This window comes from Lissotriton helveticus, chromosome 10, assembly GCF_964261635.1.
Source record: "Lissotriton helveticus chromosome 10, aLisHel1.1, whole genome shotgun sequence".
In the NCBI taxonomy this organism is placed as follows: domain Eukaryota; kingdom Metazoa; phylum Chordata; class Amphibia; order Caudata; family Salamandridae; genus Lissotriton; species Lissotriton helveticus.
In genome coordinates, this window is record NC_136071.1 from 1,113,217,440 (window position 1) to 1,113,242,617 (window position 25,178).

Genomic DNA, 25,178 nt, shown 5'->3' on the forward strand with positions numbered 1-25,178 from the left:
TTTCCATTCAAAGTATCACAGAAAATACAAAAAATCTGTATCAATCCGTGGGAGTACAACTTGGCTAGGTCAAAGTTAGCTTGTAGGTCCCCGTTATGATAAACGGTTGGAAGCCAGCGTGCTAGGCTTCAAAGAAACATTATCGGTCATTCGCCGACATCCGAGGTGCATGAAATCCAACTCCCGACGTGAGAGATAGGCACCTATCGTATTTCATTTTCAGTACATTTGTAACACTTTTATTTGAACACATATGGGGTGTAATTTGGGTTTTAGCATCGAATATTTTATACTGTGAGCCCTCTTTCCTTCCTTATTTCCATCGTCTTCCTTTCCTTCTTTTTTCCATCTTTCCTTTCTTTCATCTTTCTTTTTTCTTTCTTTCCTTTTCTTTGCCTTTGATCCTTCTTGCTTTCCTTCTTTGTTTTCTGCCTTATTTCTTTTGGTTCTTTCTTTATTCTTTCCTCCCTTCTTTAATGTCGTTCCTTCCATTCTTTCTTTGTTTCATTCTTTCCTTTTCTCTTTCATTCCTTTTTTCTTTTCTTTTTTGCTTTCTTTCTCTTTTTCTTTCCTTCTTTCTTTTTGTTACCTTTTTTGTTTCTTTCCCTTTTTCTTTCCTCCTTTCTTTTCTTCCCATCTTACTTTCCTTCTTTCTATCTTTCTTTTTCTTGCCTACTTTCATTTTCTTTCCTTCCTTCTTCCCTTTGTCTTTCCTTTTTCATTTCTCTTTCCTTCTTTCTTTTTTGCCTTTCCTTTATTTCATTCTTGTCTTTTTCTTTCCCTTTTCCACTCATTCTTTTTTGCCTTCTTTACTTTTTTCTTTCCTTCTTTTTCTCCATTGCATAATTTTTCCTCACATTCTTCCTTCCTGTTTTGCAATTTTCCTTCTTTCACTTCTATTCTCTTCCTTGCTTTTTGGCCTTCCTTGTCTTCCTTCATTTTTTGCTTTCCATAATTTTCTCCTTTCTTTCCTTCTTTCCATCGTCTTTTCTCGGCTTTATCTCAAAGGCAAGAGGCTGCCAGACCAATTCGCTTTTTAGGTTGGTGTTATCCAGACCTTGTGAGTTTACTAAAAGTATGTATACTGTAGTTATTTAACGTGTTTTTTAGCCACACTTTATCCTTAGTCTGTGACTGTCATTCACATTTTTCTTCCACCCGTCCCATTGCCAAGGTCTTTTATTTTTTAGATTTGATGAGGGCCCAGCAGCTTCCTGAGCAATAAAGTTTTGCAAAATCTAAAAAACATAACAAAACAAGGAATTAACAAAAGCCTGCTAGCCAATGCCAGACCTATTTGCTTTGCTAATGCTTGTTTCATCTGCCATGACATATGCCTTGGATTGCCTGCGACATCTTTGCTAGTTGTCAAGTGAACTTGGTTGAAGACAGTGAACATTGAAACATTGCTCAGCGTTTCCACGTACGTTGTATTTTGAAAAGGATTTGCAAAATTTTAAACACTGATCTCTTTATCCTGTACATTTTCTATGTGATGGTTGTATGTATATTACCAAACCATTTTGCGTGTCTTGGAGGGGGTGGGCTGAGGAGGCGGTAGAGTTCCCTTGCCATTCCCGCCCTGGATAGGGACTTATGCCTGCCCTTGACGTGAGTGATTGACAGACTGTATCAAATCCTGAGTGGGTGTGGCTACCACATGTTTAATACCCAGGGAGGTCAGGAATGTCCTTGGACCTCCTCTTCCCATCTGCGGGCGTTGCTCTGCCACACAATGGGGCCCACCTATGTACTGCTTCCCGACAGAGGTGCCCCGGATTGCTTTATTCAGATACAAAGCTTTTTTTTCCCCATGATTTTGACGCTTTACCTTGCCATAAACACGTGCCACTTGGTGGATTTGGGTTATGTTGATTTCTACATTAAGAATATGTTGTCTGCTACTGTTTTGATGGGTTGTTCCTGAATGAGTAAGAAGGGGGAGGGAATCTTAAGGGAATGATGACAACAGTCCTGCCTCTCTAATCTCAATGGTGATGGAATTGTGCCCGCACTTTCAGGGGGAGCCCTTTCAACCACTGTTTTCATATATACCTATATATTCACCATTATTGATATAACCCCTGCGAGAGTTTCTTTGTTTGTATTTCCGAAATGCTAATAAACAGATTAAATAAAAAAATACTCATAAAGTTGCACGTTCTAAGGTGTACCCCCACTTAGGCGAGCATCTACGCATCGGATCACCTACTCTCCGCTCTGGGACACTACTTTCTGAGTCTCCCTTGGAGCAAATTTGAATTTACAGTCATCAAAAGAGGTATCACACACCCACGTTAACTTAGGTGCACACGTCTTAATGAACCCTTTCAGCTAACTCAATACATTCCACACAGCCTAGAGAAACGTGGAACGCTTTATAGCGGTGTCCTGTAAACAGCCAGGCATCTTATGCAAATTAAAGTGTGGACTGGTTTGGTGGGTTAATGCACCCGCTGTGCTGCAACATCAAATGCATACAATGAAAAATACAAAGGGGCGCATTTGACACTCACTGCAATAAGAAGGCATGCATTATCAATTATTGTGTTGATGGCGTTACTAATATCCACTGTAGGTCTGGCTGAGAAGACCAAGGCGGTGTTCGATCAGTTTTTGAAATTGAAAGAAGAAAAAGGACGTAATAAAAGCTTAGACTTGGATGCTGCCCATATTTACTGCCAGTGGCAAAGCTGCCTCCAGATGGGATTGTACCTGAACCAGCTGCTGCGCTTTCCTCTCCCTGAACCAGACCTGACCAGGTGAGAACAGGTGTACCCATACGGTTAAAATTATCTCAAATTAGGCCCTGACATGTCCATCTATTGTTTTTCTTTTCTTTTTAAATTTCTCAGTCTTTTTACTTTTTAAGATCCGAATAACAATTTGCAAGTGACTTCCACATTTTATAGAGCTAAAGAAAGGTAAAAATAAATTTGCAAAGCATTTTGCCCCAAATGCATTTGTCTCTTCTGGGACAATGTTGAAACTGTATATAATTCACAGTGTACAGTCATAACAGATTACAATTAGCTCCCAAAAGTAGATTGTGATGATTATATAGTTCATTTCATTTCATAAAGCTTTATTCGGAACAAGAAACAAGTCCATAAAAGCACAACATACAGGATACAGTTAAAAATGCGGTGGCCATACTAACGCAAACTATACAGATAATTTAATAATAGTTAAAACTGCATACTTTACCTAGCATTAATTGATTTTAAAAGGAAGGTAGCTGTGTAAAAACACACATCAGGGTGATGAAGGTTAAAAAGCAGTCTCATGGAGTCTTTTACAGTCCTAACTCCAAACTTTACAAACACAGGTTTAAGATAAGCAATCTGCAAGTATTTATACAGTTGACAAAACAAAAGAAAGTGCATAGTGCTTTGTATACAAATGTTATCACATGGGCAGGGGCCAACAGGGGGTGAACGCTGTTGTGGGAAGGCCACTAGGTTGTGGACTATCCCAGTTCTCAATCTAGTCAACACATACCGATGGGCCTTCCAAGTCACCTGCGATAAGTACGGTTGATAGCCCAAAAAATCATTTAAATCATGATATAGAATACAAGAGGAAAGTTCAACACTGTCTTCGTGCCGTCTGTTAGCTTGGTGATTTAAAAAAGAGTTCTTGATCACATGTTTGGGTAGATCAGAGGCACCACAATGATCAGTAAAAACATCCAGGCCAAAGTTCTCCTGAAAACTATCCATGTTATACTTTAGCCATGGAATCCTTCGATAGTTATCCAGGGACAAACAATCCGATATAATTGATCTACACAATGACGTCTCTTCTTTCATCCATATCGAGCGCCAAAGCATAAGTGGTCTCAGGAGAACCAAATCGGAAAGATGGAAAATACCCAATTCTTTGTGCACTAAAACGTTGGAAACTGAGCTGGGTAGACACAAAAGTCTCTTTAAAAAAGTGTTCTCCTCTACTTGAAGCGGTCCCGCCGGGGTGTAGCCCCAGATACCTGCTCCGTACAGGGCCGTAGAGAGGCATCGGGACTGGAATATTTTAAGCATATCATAGACACGCCTGTCACCCAACTTCGTGGCCAACGTAAATATGTCGTTTGAACTCCTGACCATCTTAGACCTTACATTATTGTGCTCGCTAGACCATTTGTTATATTTATTGTTTGAAAAAGTAACCCCTAGATAAGAAAAATTATCAACAAGTTGAACCTTGTGCCCATCAATGAAATATGAAAAGGGCTTCTTTCCGTTCCTCCGCCCACATTCCATTACAAAGGTTTTGGATTTGTTGATCACTAGCTTTCTTCCTTTGATAAATAGGGAAAAACCATCCATCAACCGTTGGAGGCCTATGGGGGTGCGTGAAATTAGAACCGCGTCGTCCGCGTATAATAAAACTGGGACGCGGTCTCCGTGTATTGTGGGAGCATCCACGGCCATAGATTTTAAGGTGGAGTCTATCTCGTTGATAAAAAGAGTAAAAGGCAGTGGGGCCAACACACATCCCTGTCTAATTCCACGCCCGATTTTAAACTTGGTGGTGCATTCCCCTTTGGTACCGTAGCGTACACAAGCATGTAATTTGGTGTACAGTCGTGCCAGGAAAAATATGATTCCCTCAGGAGCCCCCATTTCGATAAGCTTGGCCCACAGGATGGCGTGATCCACTAGGTCGAAGGCACTACTTAAATCCGCGAAGCATGGATAAATAGAGCCTGTTTTTGCTAGGGTATATTTACCGATAAGCAAGTCTAGGTTAAGACATTGCTCTATCGTTCCACGGCCTTTCCTGAAACCAAATTGACTGTCAGCCAGTATACTATTCTCCTCCACCCATTCTTCTAATCTTACCATGAGAACTCGGCTCATGACTTTTACGGAAGAATCCAACAAGGAAATCGGGCGATAGTTCTTAACATCCCCACGATTGCCTTTCTTAAATATTGGAACAATTATGGATTCTTCCCATGTGGGAGGCACCTCGTTGCAGACTGCGGCATTAAAAATATTAGTTAAAAGTGGACCCCATACCTCGGGTACTAGTTTATAAACATCGATTGGGACCCCGTCCGGACCCTGTGCTTTCCCCCCTTTACTAGCCCTGATACTATCTAAGACCTCTGGAACGGAGATGTTAAGTGGCAGATGAGGCCATCTAACCGCCGTATCCTCCCTTACACTGCCTGAGTCAAAGATTTTAGAGAAGTGAGAAATCCACTCTTCCCTAAGAACGGTGGTTGTTAATTCAGGGATTTTTTCATCTTTAAGAAAAGGGGAATTAATTGTTTTTCAAAACAGGGTACAATCGTTCAGTTCAGCAGCATGTGCCAGATTATCCCACGCTTCCTGCTGGAGCTCCGCTTTCCTGCGTTTTAAAGTTTCCTTATAACTACCTCTGAGGTTTAAAACCAAGCTCTTGTCTCTCGGTTTGGCTGCTAGTGCCATTTTTAGTTCTTTAAGGGCTAATGTACAGGCTTGGTTAAACCATCCCCGGAAGCGACCTTCCTTATGCTTAGAGGTAATGGTGAGTTTAAAATCAATTACAGAGTTAATATAAATGAATCGTTTTATAGAGTTTGCAGTGGCATGACCATCGTCTAAAATCCCTACTATTTCTGACAAACAACTTTTAATAATGGAACCAGACGTGATCTCAGCCTTTTCCCCTTTCCATCTGATTCTCATACCATTGGGGCGGTGGGGTTCGATGTTATTAATACTCCCCGTATTGGGAGTCCCTTTGTTTTCCCATAACAGGGCCTCTACAGTCAAGCAATTATGGTCACTGAGCTGCATATCTACAACTTTAGGTGCCATAATCCAGGGTTCTAGGCTCGAGGAGATACAGATGTAATCAATCACTGAGGTAGCTCCACGGCCTGTAAAGGTGGGGGTGTATTCCTCACAATAGTTTTTCTCATTAACCATAATATTGATATCGTGTCCATGGAGGAAGAGATTTAATGATTCCCCATAATGATTATGTTGAAAGTGTAATATACCCTCTCCTTGACAATTTACCACCCCGCATAAGTTTAGATCAGATAAAGGGCAGGTGGCAGCATTAAAACCCCCTGCCATAAACAGGTCAAAGACGACATTAGAAGCTTTAATAATATCGTCGAGGGCACTTGATAGTGCTTTTATCGCCTGGTCCCTAGTGTTGTCAAAAATATTGTTATAAAAATTGATTAAAAGGATGTTCCTACCATCCGCATTATACAACCACAGGATCTGAGAATGCACCCCCACTTTTACATATTTTTTAACCAACAAAGGAGTTTCAACAGAGATCAAAACCAGGAGACCCCCTTTCGCTCTCCCCGACGAAGATCCAATAGCGGGTAGCTGATATGAGACGAATCCGTCATAGCCCTTAAAGTCCAGGCACCAGGTTTCCTGGAAACATATAATTTCAAATAAGGCTAGAAATTCTGTCCAACCCAGACAATCCGATTTAGACCTAATACCTGCGACATTCCAACTAGCAATATGGCAGCTACAAGAACCTTCTCCAGAGGGTGGTCGACCACTACCATGCTGAATATGTGCAAGCTGTGGGCTAACCTCGGAAGTAGTAATCTTGGGTGGACTCCCCATACCTCCTCCAGTTTCACCCACCATGGCCACAGGCATACAATCTACAGGAGTACATACTTCACTGGCAGTGGTTGTACACCCCAGTGGATAAAAACTCTGTCCACCACCACATAGACCCTGCTCCTCCCTGTTATCAATAGTAATCAAACCAGACTCCAGTCAGTCGTTAAGGTCTAGCCCACTTAGACATTGGAAACGATTGGAAATGTCCACCTGAAATCCACTTTGCTCACTATAAAACCTGCACCCCTCCTATTCAACCACCCATCGTCCCTGTGGGGCTGGCCTGTAAACTGTCTATAAAAATAACCCAGGGGGCGAAGAGAAATACCATTCTCATTACAGGGGCGGGAGGTGGCTCTAATCAAAGTAGTAGTTGCAAGGTGGGGATTACTAAAGTTTATAATGATGCAATCTCCAGAGATATTCTTAGGGGTGGTACCGATCCAGTTGGTTCTGGTGGTAACCAAAATCTGGTCCGCCAGGGCAACTGGAAAGCCACATTCACGGTTGAGCCATGCCACGGTTTTGTGTTTAAGCGAATCCTGCGATTCGTTTACACGATGGGGCCCCTCATCCCTGACTGGTGGGACGTTGGTCAGTACCGCCACATAAGGTGCACAGTCAGGTGGAAGATTCAGGTGTGAATAGCCGTGGGTTTTAGACTTCCCCCTATCTGAGTTGGTGGTCCGATTACCTGAAATCCCGGTAAAGGGCAGAGACGGGGGGACGGTATTGGAGCATGCTGGTATCGCTGCTGTTACTTTAGCTAAACCTTTGGTGGTCGACTGCGGAGGCTTGTTAGTTTGACCCTGAACCATGACAGCTGTGTTAGAGATATTACTTTGCTGTGAAGGCGGACAAGGGTCAGGCCAAACCGCAGTAGCTCCTAAGGGGTTATTGTTGAGCTGCATAGGCATACTGATTCCACCACTCGCCATAGGGGCCGGTGAGGGGCTAATGTTTGGGCTCAAACTAGATTGCACCAATCCCCCCAAGCGTGTCAATTCCCTAGAAACTGTCTCAAGTTTATCCAATAGGGGTAGTACAATTTTTTCTAACTTGGCATCTATAATACCAATCAAAGCGTCTAACTGATCAGGAGCTAGTGTAAAATTGGTGGGGCTTATATCATCCTGGGATCTGTGTAGGTCGTTAATTACTCCTTTTGATATAGGGTCAGTGTTTCTTTTATACTTACGGGTTACCCCCCTTTTTGGCGGCATGGGTCTGCTTAAATGTCTCCCTGACCTCAGTACTACTCTTTGCACTTTAGGGGTTGGGGTTGGGGTGCTGGGCACTTCAAGAGCGAGAGAGAGAGAGAAACTTTATTTCGATTGATTCTACAATCATAAAAGTACAATATAAAAAGTATTACAACAATTTTAAACATTTTCAAGAATACAATGATAACTGCTACATAAAAAAAATATTAAATTAGTCTTTAGAAAGAAACATCAATACAGTGATGCCATGATTAGCAGAGGGCTATGTACACGAAAAATTTTCACGGAAAATTTACAATGCAGAAACCGCTAATTGAGAACGAATTTTCAGACATGCCTTTAAGTAGCGAGCTACACATTTTGCAACAAACTGAGTGTCTAAAAACTGTAGAGCCAAAAGAGCAGGCCTACATCTTCTGAGACCTAAATGGCGGAGAAGTGGAACCAGCCACTGTTTACGCGGGGTCTCATAGTAGCTACAGAACATAATTACGTGTAATGTAGACTGGAGGGAACAGTTGTCGCAAGGGCATCTAATTAATTCACGTTGCCAGTCTAGAGGCACTGGGAACGAGACAAGACGATAAAAAGAATCAAAACGAAATCTTGTTAAAACATATCTATCATAATTTGACAGATAATAGGTCAAATAAGGTTGGATGCCAGGAGAGGATTGAATCGTCATTAGTTGGGTGTTTGATTGCTTACCAATTTCTGAACACGTACGAAGATCTCTTAGATGGGTAGCACAAAGATTCTTCAAGGTCTTTCTGGGTATGTCCATTAGTGAGGAAGGGTTGGTAAAAAAAGCTAGACAATTCAAATCTTTCAGGAAGTTAAAAATATATAATAACCAGGGAATCTTTTTCCAATGAGTCAGAGTCAGACAGTCGGATATTAATGATCGTGAAAGATGACACTGCTCCTTAGTCCATATACGGTGCCAAAGGAGGATCGGTTGGAATCTAATGGTGTCAGATAGATAATCCAAACCGAGCTCGATATGACTGCCATAATTAGGAGCACTTCGAGGGAGGGCTAATGCATATTTCAAAAAATCATTTTCGATAACTTGGAGCTCTCCAGCAGGAGTGTGTCCCCATACGCCCGCACCGTACGTGGCCACACTTACGCATTTAGCTTGAAAGATTTTAAGTATCTCTGCAGGAGCAGGCTTACCCAACTTTCTAGAGAAAGAAGTCAACGCTGCTGTTGTGCGTTGAAACTGCATTTTTTTGCTGGTAATGGCAGGTTTCCAGGAATTTTCATCATCGATAAGGATTCCTAAGTAAGGGTATTTCCTGACTTTTTCTAATCTGGTGTTATCTATATAGAGAGGTTTGCATTTCTGAACTTTCTTGCCAATATACATAACGAAAGTCTTGGATTTGTTTATTTTTAAGCCAAGGGAAAGCATATATTGGCAATACTTGTCCAGTTGGAGTTGAAGCTGGTTTGGTGTTCTCGCTAGTATAACGGAATCATCAGCGTATAGTAGTGCTGGGATTGGTCGAGTGTTTATGCAGGGGAGATCTTTCGCGCCTACCAGCATAGCTTGCTCCAGCCCATTTGTATAAATATTAAATAGAAATGGAGCAAGGACGCACCCCTGTCTGACGCCTTTAGCAATGCTGAATGAATCTGATAACTCTCCATTGATGCCATACCTCACACAAGCTTTGGCATCCGTGTAAAGCTCTCGAAGAAATTTCAAGAGTGGGGGATCTACGCCCAGGTTGCTCAAAATTTCCCACAGCTTAGAGTGGATTACGCAATCGAATGCGGACCTTAGGTCCACATAGACCAGATAGAGATTTCCGCCTTTGGCCCTGGCGTATTTACCCATAAGTAGTGTCAAATTAAGGGCTTGTTCTACAGTACCCAATCCCTCCTGGAACCCAAACTGGAGGTCGGTTATGATCTTATTCTCTTTGGCCCAATCCTGGAGGCGCTCCAGGATTAGCCTCCCGGCAACCTTACCCAGCGAGTCCAAGAGGGAAATGGGTCTGTAGCAGGCTGGATTATCGCGCTCCCCTTTTTAAAAATGGGTAGGAGAACAGATGTGGACCAAGAATCAATTAAGCCAGCCTGTGAAACTGCAGACATAACTTGAGTGACTATAGGGGACCATAGATCTAGGTTACTCACGAAGATGTCGAGCGGGACTCCATCGGGGCCAGGAGCTTTACCGGTCTTCGAGGAAGTCAATGCAGCGATGACCTCTGTGAGATCGAAGTGGAGGTCGATAGGATAGATGTTATCCGTAGTAAAGACCTCCTCACCGGGTCGGGAGGCCAAGGCTACAGAGGCTACAGGGGAGGAATCCCCGAAGATCTGCGAGTAGTGAGCGACCCATTTATCGGCAGGTACGGCCACATCGAGATGTCGAGCGGCTGTAGCGTCCACTAAAAAGGGAGACTTAACTGTTCGCCAAAATAATGAGCTATCCTTACTTCTTGTGCTCTCATGGAGTTGAGCCCAAAGGTTGTTTTTTATTTCCCTTTTACGAGTTTTCAGGGCCAGTTTATAATTTCTTCTTAATGAGGCTATTAGGACCGTGTCCCTAACCCGGCTATGGAGAGCTCTTTTTAACGCACTAAGGGCTTTGCGGCAGCAGGAGTCAAACCAACCCCGCGAATCCTTGTCATGTGCCTTAAATTGGCGAGTAAGCTCCTGCCGAATGGCTTCTAAGATTTTTCCAAAGGTAGAAAGAATCAAATGAGGAGGTGAGGTCTCATCTAAACAAATATATATTAACGGAAGAATTTTTTGAATGATCTTATCAGTGGTCTCCTTGGAGTTAATCTTTGACCATTTAACTGTATAGCCATTGATTTTGTCCATCGCCAGAGACTGTTGGGTTAAAAGGCTAGTCTTATTGTTAGTTAGAGAAAGTGTATTGAATGTAATAGTGATACTATTAGAATAGTGATCGCTTGAAGGATCTGTACCTGTTGTAAAATGTTTTAAACGATCTTTTAGAATTTGCGAACACAGGATGTAGTCAATGGTGGTAGACAAGCCTCTACCGTGAAAGGTCGGCTTGAACTCGACAATAGGACACACTGTTTCGTTCGCAAACTCAAGTTCTAATGAGAATAGACAGTCGTTTAACAGGCTCCCAATACTGAAGTGTGCAAAATGGGTGATAGGGGAGTCATGTTCATCTTGGAGCCCACAGATACCTTTTTTATAATTGCTGCACAGATAGGTATTGAAGTCCCCTCCCCACACAACATAGGACTGCAACTGCAGGTTCTTAGCTCTCTGTTCGTGCAGATATGAAGTGGTTTCTAACAGAGACTTTGCACAATCAGCGGGAGAAAGATTGTTATACATATTGATAAAATAGTACACAGAACATTTGTCAAAGACTATCTTTAAAATTTGAATAGAAGGAGACACTAAGGGTGCCTTTATCGTTATAAACGAAGTTTGATTAGAAAGGTAAATAGCAAGGCCACCCTTTGGTCTACCATGGATGGACGGACTAGCAGGGATGTGGAAAGTTCTATATCCCTGAATGTGTATGGGGTCAATGGCCCAGGTTTCCTCAAGACAAACTACATTATGTTTATTAATTACATCAGTCCATGACTGAAGATGTATCTTGGATCTAAGGCCCGCCACATTCCAATAAATAACTGTGAAATCCCAGGCTGTTGGTAGTATGGGGTTAGCGTTCGGTGGATGTAAATGTGCAGGAATTGATAAGTCATCAAGGGGGTAGTGAATCACAGGAAGTTGGAGAGTTATGTTGAGATCTCATATGAGACTCTTCGGGAATCGATGGGTGATCGTGACCTAAATCTTGTACCAGGGGGATCGTTGAAAGATAGGATAAATCCGTCAAGGGGGTATTAAAATTAGAAGGAGGGCTAGGCGGAGTTGACGGGGATTGAATAGTAATATTGTCTTTGTCGTTGATGAAGGTAACTGATGGTCAGTCAACCATATCCAGGCATTCATACCTGTTGGTTAGAGGTGGGCCTCTCCAGTCTGAAAGATGACTAGGGACTGGATTGTTGAATCCGTAGCCTGCCCAATTGCCTCGGTCTCTATTCCCACCCCAGTTCCCCACTTTTGTCCAGGTCCAAGGGGGACCGGCATTACGTCGTGGGGCCGGGGGGTAAAAATATGACAGACCATGGGTGGCTATCCCATCAGAAGTTGTATGGTCTCCCCAAGAGCATATGTGCTCTACTGTGTTGTGGTCCATGAAATTCACTATGACGCAATCACCCTGGATAGTTTTAGGCACAGTGCCTACCCAGGGGACTCTTCGCACAGTGGTGACTCTATTGTCCAAATAAGAGGGCAAGGGTCTATTGTTGGACAACCAGTATATTATTTTGTTTTTTAGGGACCAGATCGGTTCGTCCTGGTTAGGTGAAAGTTCCGGGACGCCTGTCATGATGACTACGTAGGGGGATGCCTCAGGCGGTAATTGAATAGGATGGGTCCTCCTCTTTCTGTTTCGCGGAATGGAATTAGGCTTAACAAGGTGGTTAGAGGGGGTAGGGGCCGGGGTGGGTAAAGCAGGTGGAAGTTTTGGTTGGGTAGTCGCCTGTTTCTTAGAATTAATTGACGGCTGAAGCGTTAGTGAATTAGGTAATTTAAGTGGAGCTTGGGCCTTAGTTGTAGTTGTCAGTGGCTGTTTTTGTGGTAGTTCCTGTGGGACCTTCTGAATCGTTCTAGAGGGGTTCGCTGCAGACGGGTCTAAGTTAACTGTATTTGGTTTCGGATTAGTAAATCTCCCTTGCGTTGAGGTAGAATCTATGGGGGGAGCTTTACTTGGATTCAGGGCAAGGGACAGTTGGGATAGTCGGAGTTCAATCTGTTGGACTGACTTTTCTATGGGTTTTAAATAGAACCTAATTAAATCTCCGATTTTGGTGAGCAGTAAATTATCATTGTTACAGGTGTTAGTAGTTAGGTTACCGTCGTCAACCATATCACCTTCACTATCATCGCTACTAGAGCTACCAGAGCTAATATTAAAATTATCTGTGGTACGGTTAGTTGTGTTAACTAATGATGAAAGGGGTAGTTGTTGATTTGGAGTTTGAACAAAATCGATGGGTTGGGTGAGAGGATGGGACAAGGTAGGAATACTGGGAATTAATGTAGGAAGTAATGTAGGAAGGGAATTGACAGAATGATCGGGCTTATGGGTTTTCCTCCTGTTCTTTTTTTTTTTTTGGGGGAATTGCACCTTCCCGGAGGCCCCTTTCTACGATTGGAGTTGGGGCAACCTCGGGTTGAGTTGCAAATATGGCTGGAGATTTTTCTAGTGATTGTAACAAATGCGATTGCGAAAGATCTAGGGAAGCGGACAGATCCACTATACAAGGGACTGTATGAATCTCCGCGTGTTCCAGCAATGGAGGGGGAAGCTCTACAGGACGCTGAGGAGTTTTTGCTGTAGCCAGTAAGCCCAAAGAGGAGCGTCTGGCAATGAGCAGGTCCTGGGAAACTCTCCGATCTAACAGGATGATGCCCTGCTCAATGGCCTTGTTGGCTTTAGTTATAAATTGATCTATCGGCCCGATAACTTGAGCAGCAGCCTGGGCCTGTTTTTTAACAGCATTCCTAGTGGTCCTCGGGGACATCATGCAATATATTCAGAAACAACAAGTATTAAGGGTACTAACTACAAACTCTTATCTGCTACGTTAAAAAGTTAAAAATACTTAGAGTTACAATAATTAGTGAAAAATAGAGAAGGGGAGGGAATGGAGTTAATATGGTGGCCCAGTCCAGTCTTGCCCAGTCTTGAACGGGCTTAAACGGGCCCGCCCTTGGCCCGGGCTTCGCCCCGCGCTTCGTCCCGCTTTGCGGGAGGGGCAGACAAAGTTATTGGGTTCCTACAGGGGGCGTGGCCGCCGGGGGAAGAGGCACCAGCTGGGAGATGTGATGGCTGCTGGTCCTCGCAGTCCCCCGGTGAAGGCAGCTGAAGGTAATTAGATCAAGCGCACGCTGGGAGCATGTAGGCAGACCGCCGAATGCGGTAAAGCTCCCACCAGCGGCGCGACCTCCTGAATGGACGTTTCCTCAATGCGTGCACCCTCCGTGTGCAGCAACAGTTCCTCTTTGAAGTGACAAGGGTTAGTGAGCGGCACCCGCGGAGCGGGTGTCGCAAACAGTAAATAGAAGCCGGTGGGGGCGTGGCCGCCGGGGGAAGAGGCACCAGCTGGGAGATGTGATGGCTGCTGGTCCTCGCAGTCCCCCGGTGAAGGCAGCTGAAGGTAATTAGATCAAGCGCACGCTGGGAGCATGTAGGCAGACCGCCGAATGCGGTAAAGCTCCCACCAGCGGCGCGACCTCCTGAATGGACGTTTCCTCAATGCGTGCACCCTCCGTGTGCAGCAACAGTTCCTCTTTGAAGTGACAAGGGTTAGTGAGCGGCACCCGCGGAGCGGGTGTCGCGAACAGTAAATAGAAGCCGGTGGGGGCGTGGCCGCCGGGGGAAGAGGCACCAGCTGGGAGATGTGATGGCTGCTGGTCCTCGCAGTCCCCCGGTGAAGGCAGCTGAAGGTAATTAGATCAAGCGCACGCTGGGAGCATGTAGGCAGACCGCCGAATGCGGTAAAGCTCCCACCAGCGGCGCGACCTCCTGAATGGACGTTTCCTCAATGCGTGCACCCTCCGTGTGCAGCAACAGTTCCTCTTTGAAGTGACAAGGGTTAGTGAGCGGCACCCGCGGAGCGGGTGTCGCGAACAGTAAATAGAAGCCGGTGGGGGCGTGGCCGCCGGGGGAAGAGGCACCAGCTGGGAGATGTGATGGCTGCTGGTCCTCGCAGTCCCCCGGTGAAGGCAGCTGAAGGTAATTAGATCAAGCGCACGCTGGGAGCATGTAGGCAGACCGCCGAATGCGGTAAAGCTCCCACCAGCGGCGCGACCTCCTGAATGGACGTTTCCTCAATGCGTGCACCCTCCGTGTGCAGCAACAGTTCCTCTTTGAAGTGACAAGGGTTAGTGAGCGGCACCCGCGGAGCGGGTGTCGCAAACAGTAAATAGAAGCCGGTGGGGGCGTGGCCGCCGGGGGAAGAGGCACCAGCTGGGAGATGTGATGGCTGCTGGTCCTCGCAGTCCCCCGGTGAAGGCAGCTGAAGGTAATTAGATCAAGCGCACGCTGGGAGCATGTAGGCAGACCGCCGAATGCGGTAAAGCTCCCACCAGCGGCGCGACCTCCTGAATGGACGTTTCCTCAATGCGTGCACCCTCCGTGTGCAGCAACAGTTCCTCTTTGAAGTGACAAGGGTTAGTGAGCGGCACCCGCGGAGCGGGTGTCGCGAACAGTAAATAGAAGCCGGTGGGGGCGTGGCCGCCGGGGGAAGAGGCACCAGCTGGGAGATGTGATGGCTGCTGGTCCTCGCAGTCCCCCGGTGAAGGCAGCTGAAGGTAATTAGATCAAGCGCACGCTGGGAGCATGTAGGCAGACCGCCGAATGCGGTAAAGCTCCCACCAGCGGCGCGACCTCCTGAATGGACGTTTCCTCAATGCGTGCACCCTCCGTGTGCAGCAACAGTTCCTCTTTGAAGTGACAAGGGTTAGTGAGCGGCACCCGCGGAGCGGGTGACGCGAACAGTAAATAGAAGCCGGTGGGGGCGTGGCCGCTGGGGGAAGAGGCACCAGCTGGGAGATGTGATGGCTGCTGGTCCTCGCAGTCCCCCGGTGAAGGCAGCTGAAGGTAATTAGATCAAGCGCACGCTGGGAGCATGTAGGCAGACCGCCGAATGCGGTAAAGCTCCCACCAGCGGCGCGACCTCCTGAATGGACGTTTCCTCAATGCGTGCACCCTCCGTGTGCAGCAACAGTTCCTCTTTGAAGTGACAAGGGTTAGTGAGCGGCACCCGCGGAGCGGGTGTCGCGAACAGTAAATAGAAGCCGGTGGGGGCGTGGCCGCCGGGGGAAGAGGCACCAGCTGGGAGATGTGATGGCTGCTGGTCCTCGCAGTCCCCCGGTGAAGGCAGCTGAAGGTAATTAGATCAAGCGCACGCTGGGAGCATGTAGGCAGACCGCCGAATGCGGTAAAGCTCCCACCAGCGGCGCGACCTCCTGAATGGACGTTTCCTCAATGCGTGCACCCTCCGTGTGCAGCAACAGTTCCTCTTTGAAGTGACAAGGGTTAGTGAGCGGCACCCGCGGAGCGGGTGTCGCGAACAGTAAATAGAAGCCGGTGGGGGCGTGGCCGCCGGGGGAAGAGGCACCAGCTGGGAGATGTGATGGCTGCTGGTCTTCGCAGTCCCCCGGTGAAGGCAGCTGAAGGTAATTAGATCAAGCGCACGCTGGGAGCATGTAGGCAGACCGCCGAATGCGGTAAAGCTCCCACCAGCGGCGCGACCTCCTGAATGGACGTTTCCTCAATGCGTGCACCCTCCGTGTGCAGCAACAGTTCCTCTTTGAAGTGACGCGGGTTAGTGAGCTGGGCACTTCAGAGTCGTTGATGGAAACATTAGTATCTTGGTTATCCTGTGGTATCGCCGAGGCAGTGCTGCCCTGGATAATGGAGTTATCAGGAGAGCCTATCACATCGCTATCATCTATAGCTGGAATGAACTGAGAGGTGGACGGGGGAGTTGGTATCTCAGTGACGGTGATCAGTGGGTCTGAGACAATCACCCGTCCCAAAGATAATCTACGTTCTTTATTAATTTTATCAACAACTGTCACCAGATAGTTGTCGAGTGTAGCTACAGTGGGTCGGGCGTTCCCTCCCAGTTTTTTAGACATTTTACAAGGGAGAAACACAACACCAATACGATGATGGGGAACCTTATATTAAGACAATAGATCAAATTTTAAAAATCCGAAAAGCACAGAAATGAAAATAAGCAGAAACCCAGTGGTAATTAATAAATGGTAGTCCAGGGTACAACTGCTATGATTAGCGCTAGCAGCTAATTCACTTATACAAATTAGAATTACCATATATAGTCCACAGTTCTCTGGGTACAGTTGTGCAGAGGTCGAGGCCCAGCCCAGCCCAGCCTTGTCCAGTCGCGGACTGTCGCAGACTGTCCCGCCCTTGTCCCGGGCTTAGCCCGGCGCTGCCCCGCGCGCTCCCGCGACGCGGAGGGATCGTCCTGTTTAAGTAGCGCCTCCGGGCGCACTGTGTCAGGAAACCGGAAGTGGCCCGCAAGGCTCCCTGGGAGCTGTAGTCTCGAGCCGCGAGATGGCGGGGCGGCGAGACCACAGCGTTCGAGCCCCAGGAGCGAGCGTCTGCCCAACAGGTGAGAAGTCCCGGCAGTGGTGTTTTTCTGGAAGCCCCTGCTCCTTAGAGGGAGCGTCCTGTTAAAGTAGCGCCTCCGGGCGCGCTGGGTCAGGAAACCGGAAGTGGCCCGCAAGGCTCCCTGGGAGCTGTAGTCTCGAGCCGCGAGATGGCGGGGCGGCGAGACCACAGCGTTAGAGCCCCAGGAGCGAGCGTCTGCCCAACAGGTGAGAAGTCCCGGCAGTGGTGTTTTTCTGGTATATAGTTTATAGTGTATACGTAGCCCACAAAGGACATTACTTATACAAAATGTAAGAAATACAGTTATAATGACGTATAACATACTATGGCATCATCATGCACATACTGTGGTGAAAAGATTGTTTACTTCCTTGTGGAGGTGATAAGTCAAAGTGAGAAAGGTTGTGCTTAATAGAGTTCAGCCTCTGGCGGGGTTCAAGCAGCACTGACCCGAGGTCAGAGAGCACATTGGGCATCCCGACCTCAGAGATTATTGGAGTCGGTATCGGTGTCAAGGCTCTGGGAACCGGTGTGGAGTGTGGCGCTGGAGGCTGAGTCCATCCAGGAATGGGGAAGGTGTATTGGTTGATTTGGAGGATCCAACTCACGCCGAGCGAACCCACTAGCGGTATCTCAGATGGAGGGACTCTCAGCTCCTTGGGGCCCGCAGGCGCAGCAAAAGGAGTCTGTAAAGATCTGAAAAATCAGATCATGCCCTTTCAGAACTTTTCGATCTGCTTCAGTGTCGCAGATGGCCCCAGAAACTCAGTTTGTGCCGGGACGAGTTGAGGGATAGGCTTCAACAGCAACCATCTTCGGGAGTGAGATCGAGAGGCATGCCAAAGCCCTTGTACCTTCTCAAGAGTATATGAGTGGTGGGAAGGGGCCAAGTTCCGCTTGGATCTTTATATGTTTTCTTTGACCTACCCGAATACTTGGAGCGCAACCACAACCAACATCTGGATTGGCTCCTGTGACTTCTGGAACGTGACCGACCCTTTGACTGATCTTTCAGCTACATTTTCCAGTGGTTGGCGACAAAGTTTCACTTTGCAGTCTCATATGGCCTTTGGATTCATGGATGCGCTGGCCTTAGAGTCGTGGCTCGACCACAGTCATACCTGTTGAGGATCTGTCACAGACATTTGCTTGTGTCAGTCCTTACGAGTTAAAAATGGTAGTTTTGGGAGGTGACATTTCCCTTGCACACAGGAAGCATTTTGAGGTAACATATCAAAGAGACAAGAGGTAGCTCTTGATCCGCATCTGATGGTGTGAAACTTATGTCAACATGCGGAAGTGGTGCCTATATGGGTCTTGTATGTAATTTCTGGAGCGGAACAGCATTAGTGCAGAGCTGCACGACACCACCTACTGATGCGCAGAGGTACTCCTCCAAAGCTTCTGGATCCAGTCTGACACCTGGGAAATATTCAAAAGCTGAGGGATCTCCAGTTTGATAGTGTCTCCACCACATACAGCATTACCGAAGGTAAGTAACTTGTTCTTCTGGTTCCTTTTATTATACCTATTATTTTGTTGAACTATTATAATTGATTGATTAATACAGATCTATTTTGTTCATTCAACGTGGTTACCAAAGTCATGCTGCAATAAATCTTATCAAATACCTTTTTCTCCTTCCTCCATAACCTGAAACAGCTCCCAATATATATCTGTATAGATGGAATAAAGGACCGTCCCCTGGACATTATAAGGACTTTACAAGTTATAGATAATTTCTGTTTCCAAATAACGGACATGTTCTCCTTAACGACAGATATATCTGAGATTAATTCCAATATCCCTTTAAAGCAAAGTGAGTCGTTAATTCTTTATACGACATGGTTACTCCGTCTCATTGCATTTGGCCTTCCTTTTATTATTTAATGCATGGTCAGTTCCGCTGTCTTATAATAGGCCTTCAGGTTGCAGGAATGCAGAATAATTTTGGAATCTCCGTTTTGAAAATAAACACACCAGTGTGCAATTTGTAGCCTGTCATCTGTTGGAAATATAATTTATGCATTTTGGTGTAAGGCACTACCAAACGATACTTACTGTACTTTTCTAGTATACTCCAACTGTTCCTTTGGTACTAGAAATGTCTTCTGATCAGTCAAAAAATATATGAAATGGGAATGAAAGAAGAACAGTGTGATGAAAACATAGCTACTCTTGCTTGATTTAATGCAAGCCACGACTATTGTTTAAGTGATTACTACAATAAAAAGAAAATTGATTATAGACATATGTAACAGGATTTTACAGTTGTGTATCAGTAAAGCGCAATGTTAAGTGCCATTAAAAATTGTTTTTAAATAAAATCATTAGTTAATTGAATTTAAAATGTATATATTAAGGATTATGCAATAAATAAAATGCAAGTTTAAAATTCGTGAACTACAATGGCAAACTGGAATTTTCAATACAAAAGAACACTTAAAAACAGTAAAGGAGAAAGACTAAGAATAAAAGAAAGAGAAGTGCAGGGACGAAATAAATGTGCATGCAATATTGTTACTGTATGTATATTTATCATTTAAAACACATCTAGAAATATTTTTTTAATAACCAAATTTATTGAGAAATTTCCAGCAAGACACATATCCTCACACTACAGATGAGAGTGCTATACTTGCATAGCAGTACAAGAAGCCCAGGCAACTGTATATAAGACGGTTCAAGATCATATCGACAATCCATAGTAGCGACACCACCTCCCCCATATTCGGTCGTGCTTTCAGGGACAGCCAAGGGCCTAAAAACTGGCTTCTCCTGGTGTACGCACCATTCAACCCCCTTGCGCCAGCAACTGATGGTTGGTGATGCTTGCTGCTTCCAAGATACGAGCCACATCCCTCTTAGTGACGAAGCAGGCCATTCCAATGAAGACCCTCCCAGCCTGGGGGGGTCCCCATTCCCTCTACCAGCCCCAGCAACACATTATGGGGAGTGAGGTCCAAGGCTACGGCCCAGAACGAAGGAAAGCGCCTGACCCACCCCCTTCCAGAAGAGCCTCAACACTGGACACTCCCATGCTACGTGGAAAAAAACGGCTGCTGGGAGCGCGCATCTCACGCAGGCGGCAGGGGCATTTGGGAGCAGGTGTTGTAAATGCTGCAGGGTAAGGTAAGTCGCATGTGAGTAGTTAAATCGAACCATATGCAACTGTGATGAAATTGCCAGCTCTTTGGGCGCCATACAGGCCTCTCTCCATTCCTCGTCATCAAGGTCTCTCACCCAGGCCTCCCTTCCACTTAGCCTGCTCGTGGTCGTTAGGTCGTGGATGACCAGAGAGCAATAGAACGTTGAGATAGCCCCTTTCCCAGGTGCCCAAAGAAGACCTTTGCCTCTGGCAGGCTATACTCCGGCAATAGATCGCCTGGGAGATCGTGGGCCCGCAGGGCATGGCGTAGTTGGAGGTAACAAAAGAATTGCAAGTTGGACAGGGTGTATCAGCTTTTAGGTCCTGAAATGTCAAGATGCTACCTCCCCTGCAAACATCCCCCAGATAGGTGATACCGATTCGGTCCCAGGGAACAAATCCCTCCAGATTAGTGAGCTGACAACTCCAAGTTACCCACCACAGAGGGGTCATCTCAGTGAAGCGGCGTTTCCCAGCCACTGAGCCCCAGAGCCGCCTTCCAGCAGGTAAAGGACACCCGGGTGCAAGACGAGGAAATCTAGAAATATTAAGTTACATAAACTACCAGTAAAATTACCATGGTTATAGAAGTTTGAAACTTCATCTCTTGCTATAGTTTAGACACTACTGTTCATTTAAAGTTAAATTTGTGGTTTACTTGTTTATCCCCCTAATATCAAAAATTGCTTCTTTGGTTTAAATCTGCTTAGTTTCAGAATAAAAACGGCAGCATGAAGAGCTATACAGCTTAAAAGTCTCGCACATGTAATATATGCAGCAACAAACATTGTGTACCACAACAGAAAGTAATATATTGTTATAGTCTCTCTCTATTCAACACCCTGCTTAGCTTACAAGACTTAAAGAACTATATTTCCATAAACATATTCTCAGATTTGGGGAAAGGGGGTACAAATCAGAGGTTGTGCACCTCCAATAGACATCACCCTATAAATTCAAACACTTACAATAGGGAAAAAACAACACGATGTATCTAATCCTCAAGTCCAAATTGGGAGTTTCCCCCAGTTCAGAGGATCTATTGGAGACATACCAGCATACTGTCCACATCAGACCAGTGCAGACCAATTTGGATTTCCCCAGTGTGCACCTTCCTGTGACGTCACCGTAGAGTTCAAGTTGTAACTGGCATCAGTGGGGCTGGAGAACATATGACTCTTTCTACCATCTGCCACAAGCAGTTGCACAGGGAACTACAAGGTTGTCTATTTTCCCGCTGCCACAAAGACACTCTTTAAAAGCTTGAGGGCTTTCCTCCTCAGTAAGGATGAATAGCTGAAATGTGGGTAATAAGAATGTTGTAGCCCTTAAAAATCACGTCACATCGCTCCAGTGCTGGAGCGATAAGGAAGACACTCCCCCCTCCTACGATCGAGAAAGGTGGGAAAAAAGGGGAGATGCGGGGGAAGTCGAGCACAGTGGTAAAAAGTTTGAGTGGGCAATCATCGGTGGAGCATAATCTAACCAGGACTAACCCCGCGAAAGGAGAGAGCAATAGTAGGAATCGAGATGCGGCTTTGAGACAACCTACCCTAGTAGAGGTACTTGCAGCGAAAATCTCCGGGCAGCCCGTTCCTCCAAAGGAAACAAACAAACTGGCGGCCCTGACTCCCTGTAGCGTCCTCGAGGACGCAATAGACGCTGGAAACGCTGGAAGCTCTGAGAGGCTGGTTGCTAAGCAACAACCGGCTCCGGCATGGAACATCGCTCGAAACACCACCCCGGAGGCTCAAGCAGCTGGTGCAGTACACGAGCGAGGTGAGGTACTGAACGGGGCAAAAGAAGGAAGTAAAGGGGATCCCGGGAGGACCCCAACCATAGACACAGCAAGAGGAGATACGACAGCTGACATGCTCGGGGCCTTATTGGTTGTTGAGGAAGAAATGAATGCCTCAAGGCAGCGGGACGGTACTTGGGGTAGCAGGGTCAGTCTAGCTGATAAAGATAATCTTGAAGCAAGCACAAGCAGGCAAACTATGGGTGGAGGAGACTGCGCCTCTGTGGAAGCAGAATTTTACTCCGTAAACGAGGATTCGGAATCAGCATTATCTACTGACGCTAGCTCAGAGGAGGAAGGTGAGGGTGTAACTGGGTCAGATTCCAGCACTTCAGGAAAAGAATCTACAATGAAAAGACGCAGGAAGTCAAGGAGTCAGACATTTGGACTTCCCGAACACACGGAGAAGCGCCTGCTATGGGACTATTCTGCGATATCGCAGGTATATCAGGAGGATGATAATGCTAGCGCAACATTGGGTGCTGAGGGGGTCACAGGTGGACCTCCACCCCCCAAGCGAGATCCTTTTGAAACTTTATTCAGCACCCTCAAACAGATGCAAGGGGAGGCCAGGGCAGAAAGTCGAAGAGCAAGACAGGCCACAAAGAAAATTCAGAACACTTTGAGGAAAGTCAATAAGCTATATGACGGGATAGTGGACAGAGTAACAGAGGTGGAGGAGCGCACTGGAGGACTGGAGAACGACGTTGGAAGCTGGCAAACATTTAAATCAGAACAGGAGAAACTGGCGGTGGATATGTGCTGGAAAATGGAGGATTTTGAAAACAGGCAGAGGAGGAATAATTCTTTTTTTTTTTTTATTTATTTATTTTTTTTAACAAAGAGGAGGGAGAAAAAGTGATCAATTAGATCAACAGACACAATTTACCAACCCGGAAGGGTGGAAGGTCCAGTAACAGCTTGTGTCCGTATCTAGTGATAGGCAAGCAAAGAGGGGGCTGCTGAACTGTTCCTATGGAGGGATAGACGAGTTTTAACTGGCGTGACCAATGGTGTTCGTGCGACACCCTGGGGCATCCATTATGTCGGATGGATTTGCCTCACACACCCAGAAGGGTGTCATGCTTCATCATCGGCGTATGCTCCTCGTCGGGGAGGCGGTGCAATCCCCGACGGGCTCACCTCAAAGAGGGGCGCTTTGGCGGAGATCTTTTTATCCGACAGCCTTTTGGTGAAGTGGGGGTGTGTGGGCGGGATAGTATAGTGATGTGCTAAAGAGGTTAAAATGTAGCAAGGGGTACCGGAATTCACTTTATTCTGGGGGTCCCCTGGCTGCTGCACGAACACCATTGGTCACGCCAGTTAAAACTCGTCTATCCCTCCATAGGAACAGTTCAGCAGCCCCCTCTTTGCTTGCCTATCAGAGGAGGAATAATGCCAGGCTACTGGGAGTGGCAGAAGGGTCAGAAGGACAGGACGTCAGGCAATTCGTGATCAACCTATTGAAGGGGGCTTTCCCAGAGTCTCAGTGGCAGTGGGACAGGGAGATACAGAGAGCACATAGGTTCCCATTTATAATGAAGAAAGCCCGTGGCATGGGGGGTGCAGGGAGCGATGGACAGAGGAACCATCCAAGGGCTATCTTAGTAAATCGAGAAGAGATTATTAGCAAGGTAAGGCCAGATAATAGGAGGTCATTCGAAGGCGTGACCTTCTTTGCCAGGCCTGACTTTTGTCATGCCACCATAGAGACGAGATGGAAGTTAAGGCAGATGATCCCTCCTTCACAGGCTCTAGGTATGGAGGCGTATCTCTTATTCCCCGCCAGGCTTAAGGTGGTCGTGAGGGGGAAACCCTGGATGTTCTCTTCCGAAATTAAAGCACACTTATTCTTGGAAGAGATGAAAAAGCAGAAGGAAGGTTAAATAGGAGTGGCATGGGTGTTCACACTAAACACTACTAGTAGAATTCAGGTAGAAAGCTAAAAGGGTAAATGGACAGCATAGCATACATATAAAGTTAAAGCGAGAGAGGGATGCGACTAGCGCAACCTAATGCGGGCACACATAGGTCCTTGACCTATTTGCCTGTAAGAGGAGGGGGGTGCGTGGGGGGGAGGGGAGAGTCAAGGAGGGGGGGGTTGGGCTCAGAGGAGGGGGGAGGAAAAAACAGCACTAATGATTTTTTTTCCAATATATAATTTAACACATTGTTATTTATCTAGAATATACGGTATGCCTATATACTGGTGGATGATCTTAAAAAGTATTGGTCTAATTTGCTACATTCTCCAACAATCTTTGCAATGGCGTGTAGGATAGCAACAATTAATGTATGTGGTCTCAACGATATGAATAAGAGGATGAAAGTGGCGGCATATCTAAAAACCCTGCGTTTGGATTTAATTTGTCTGCAAGAGACCCATATAGAAGGGAGTAAGGTTTATCTTTTGGAGCAAGTAGGGTTCTCTGTTCTAGCAAGTACTAAACAGGGTACCAGGACTAGAGGGGTAGCAATTCTGGGGAAAGGTAGGGACGTGTTTATTGGAAGAAAGAAGGAAGATAAATGGGTAGATGGGTGATCTTGGAAATAAAATTTAGGGGTCAGACAATATCTATCGCCTCAGTCTATGGATCCACAGAAGATGACCCAGATGTGTTTCAATTCTTTGATATCGAGTTAGCTCAGTGGCCCGAGCCTATAGTGTGCTGTGGGGACTTTAATATACACGACCCAGAGAGTTCATTCACACAGCCTGGCGGGTCATATCGGGAAAGGAAGAAGAAGGTGTATAATGCATTAGCTGCTATGGTTTCTCATAATGCTTTGGTTGATCCATGGATAAAGATACACCCATATTTGGATGGGAGTACTTTCTACTCAGCGCCGCACAAAGTAATGGTTAGACTAGATTACTTCTTAACTTCTACTACATTACTTCCTGGCTTACATATAGAAAAACCCCCTCGGGTTATCTCGGACCATAGCCCGTTGATTTGCACGTTTAAAATTACTCAAACACAAAGAACACCCTCGCAATGGTCTTTCGAGAGAGCTTTGTTAAAAGATGCTGCATATAGGGAGCATATGATTCAATTGGATACAATATTTCTGGGATATCAACAGAGGGACAGCATCCCCAGGGGTGATCTGGGACACTTTTAAGGCTGGAGTAAGGGGAGAAACCATGAGTTTTTCTCTAGCAAGGCAGAAGAGG

General features: G+C 46.0%; 1 protein-coding gene across 1 annotated transcript in view; it reads left to right on the forward strand.

Annotated features, from left to right (window-relative positions):
* ASTE1 (asteroid structure-specific endonuclease 1) overlaps positions 1-25,178 on the forward strand; it is a 92,380-nt gene that overhangs the window by 52,562 nt on the left and 14,640 nt on the right. Inside the window, exon 4 of the mRNA XM_078663877.1 lies at positions 2,579-2,762. Within this exon, the coding sequence (XP_078520003.1) occupies positions 2,579-2,762 (184 nt within the window). The remainder of the gene's footprint in view (positions 1-2,578; positions 2,763-25,178) is intronic.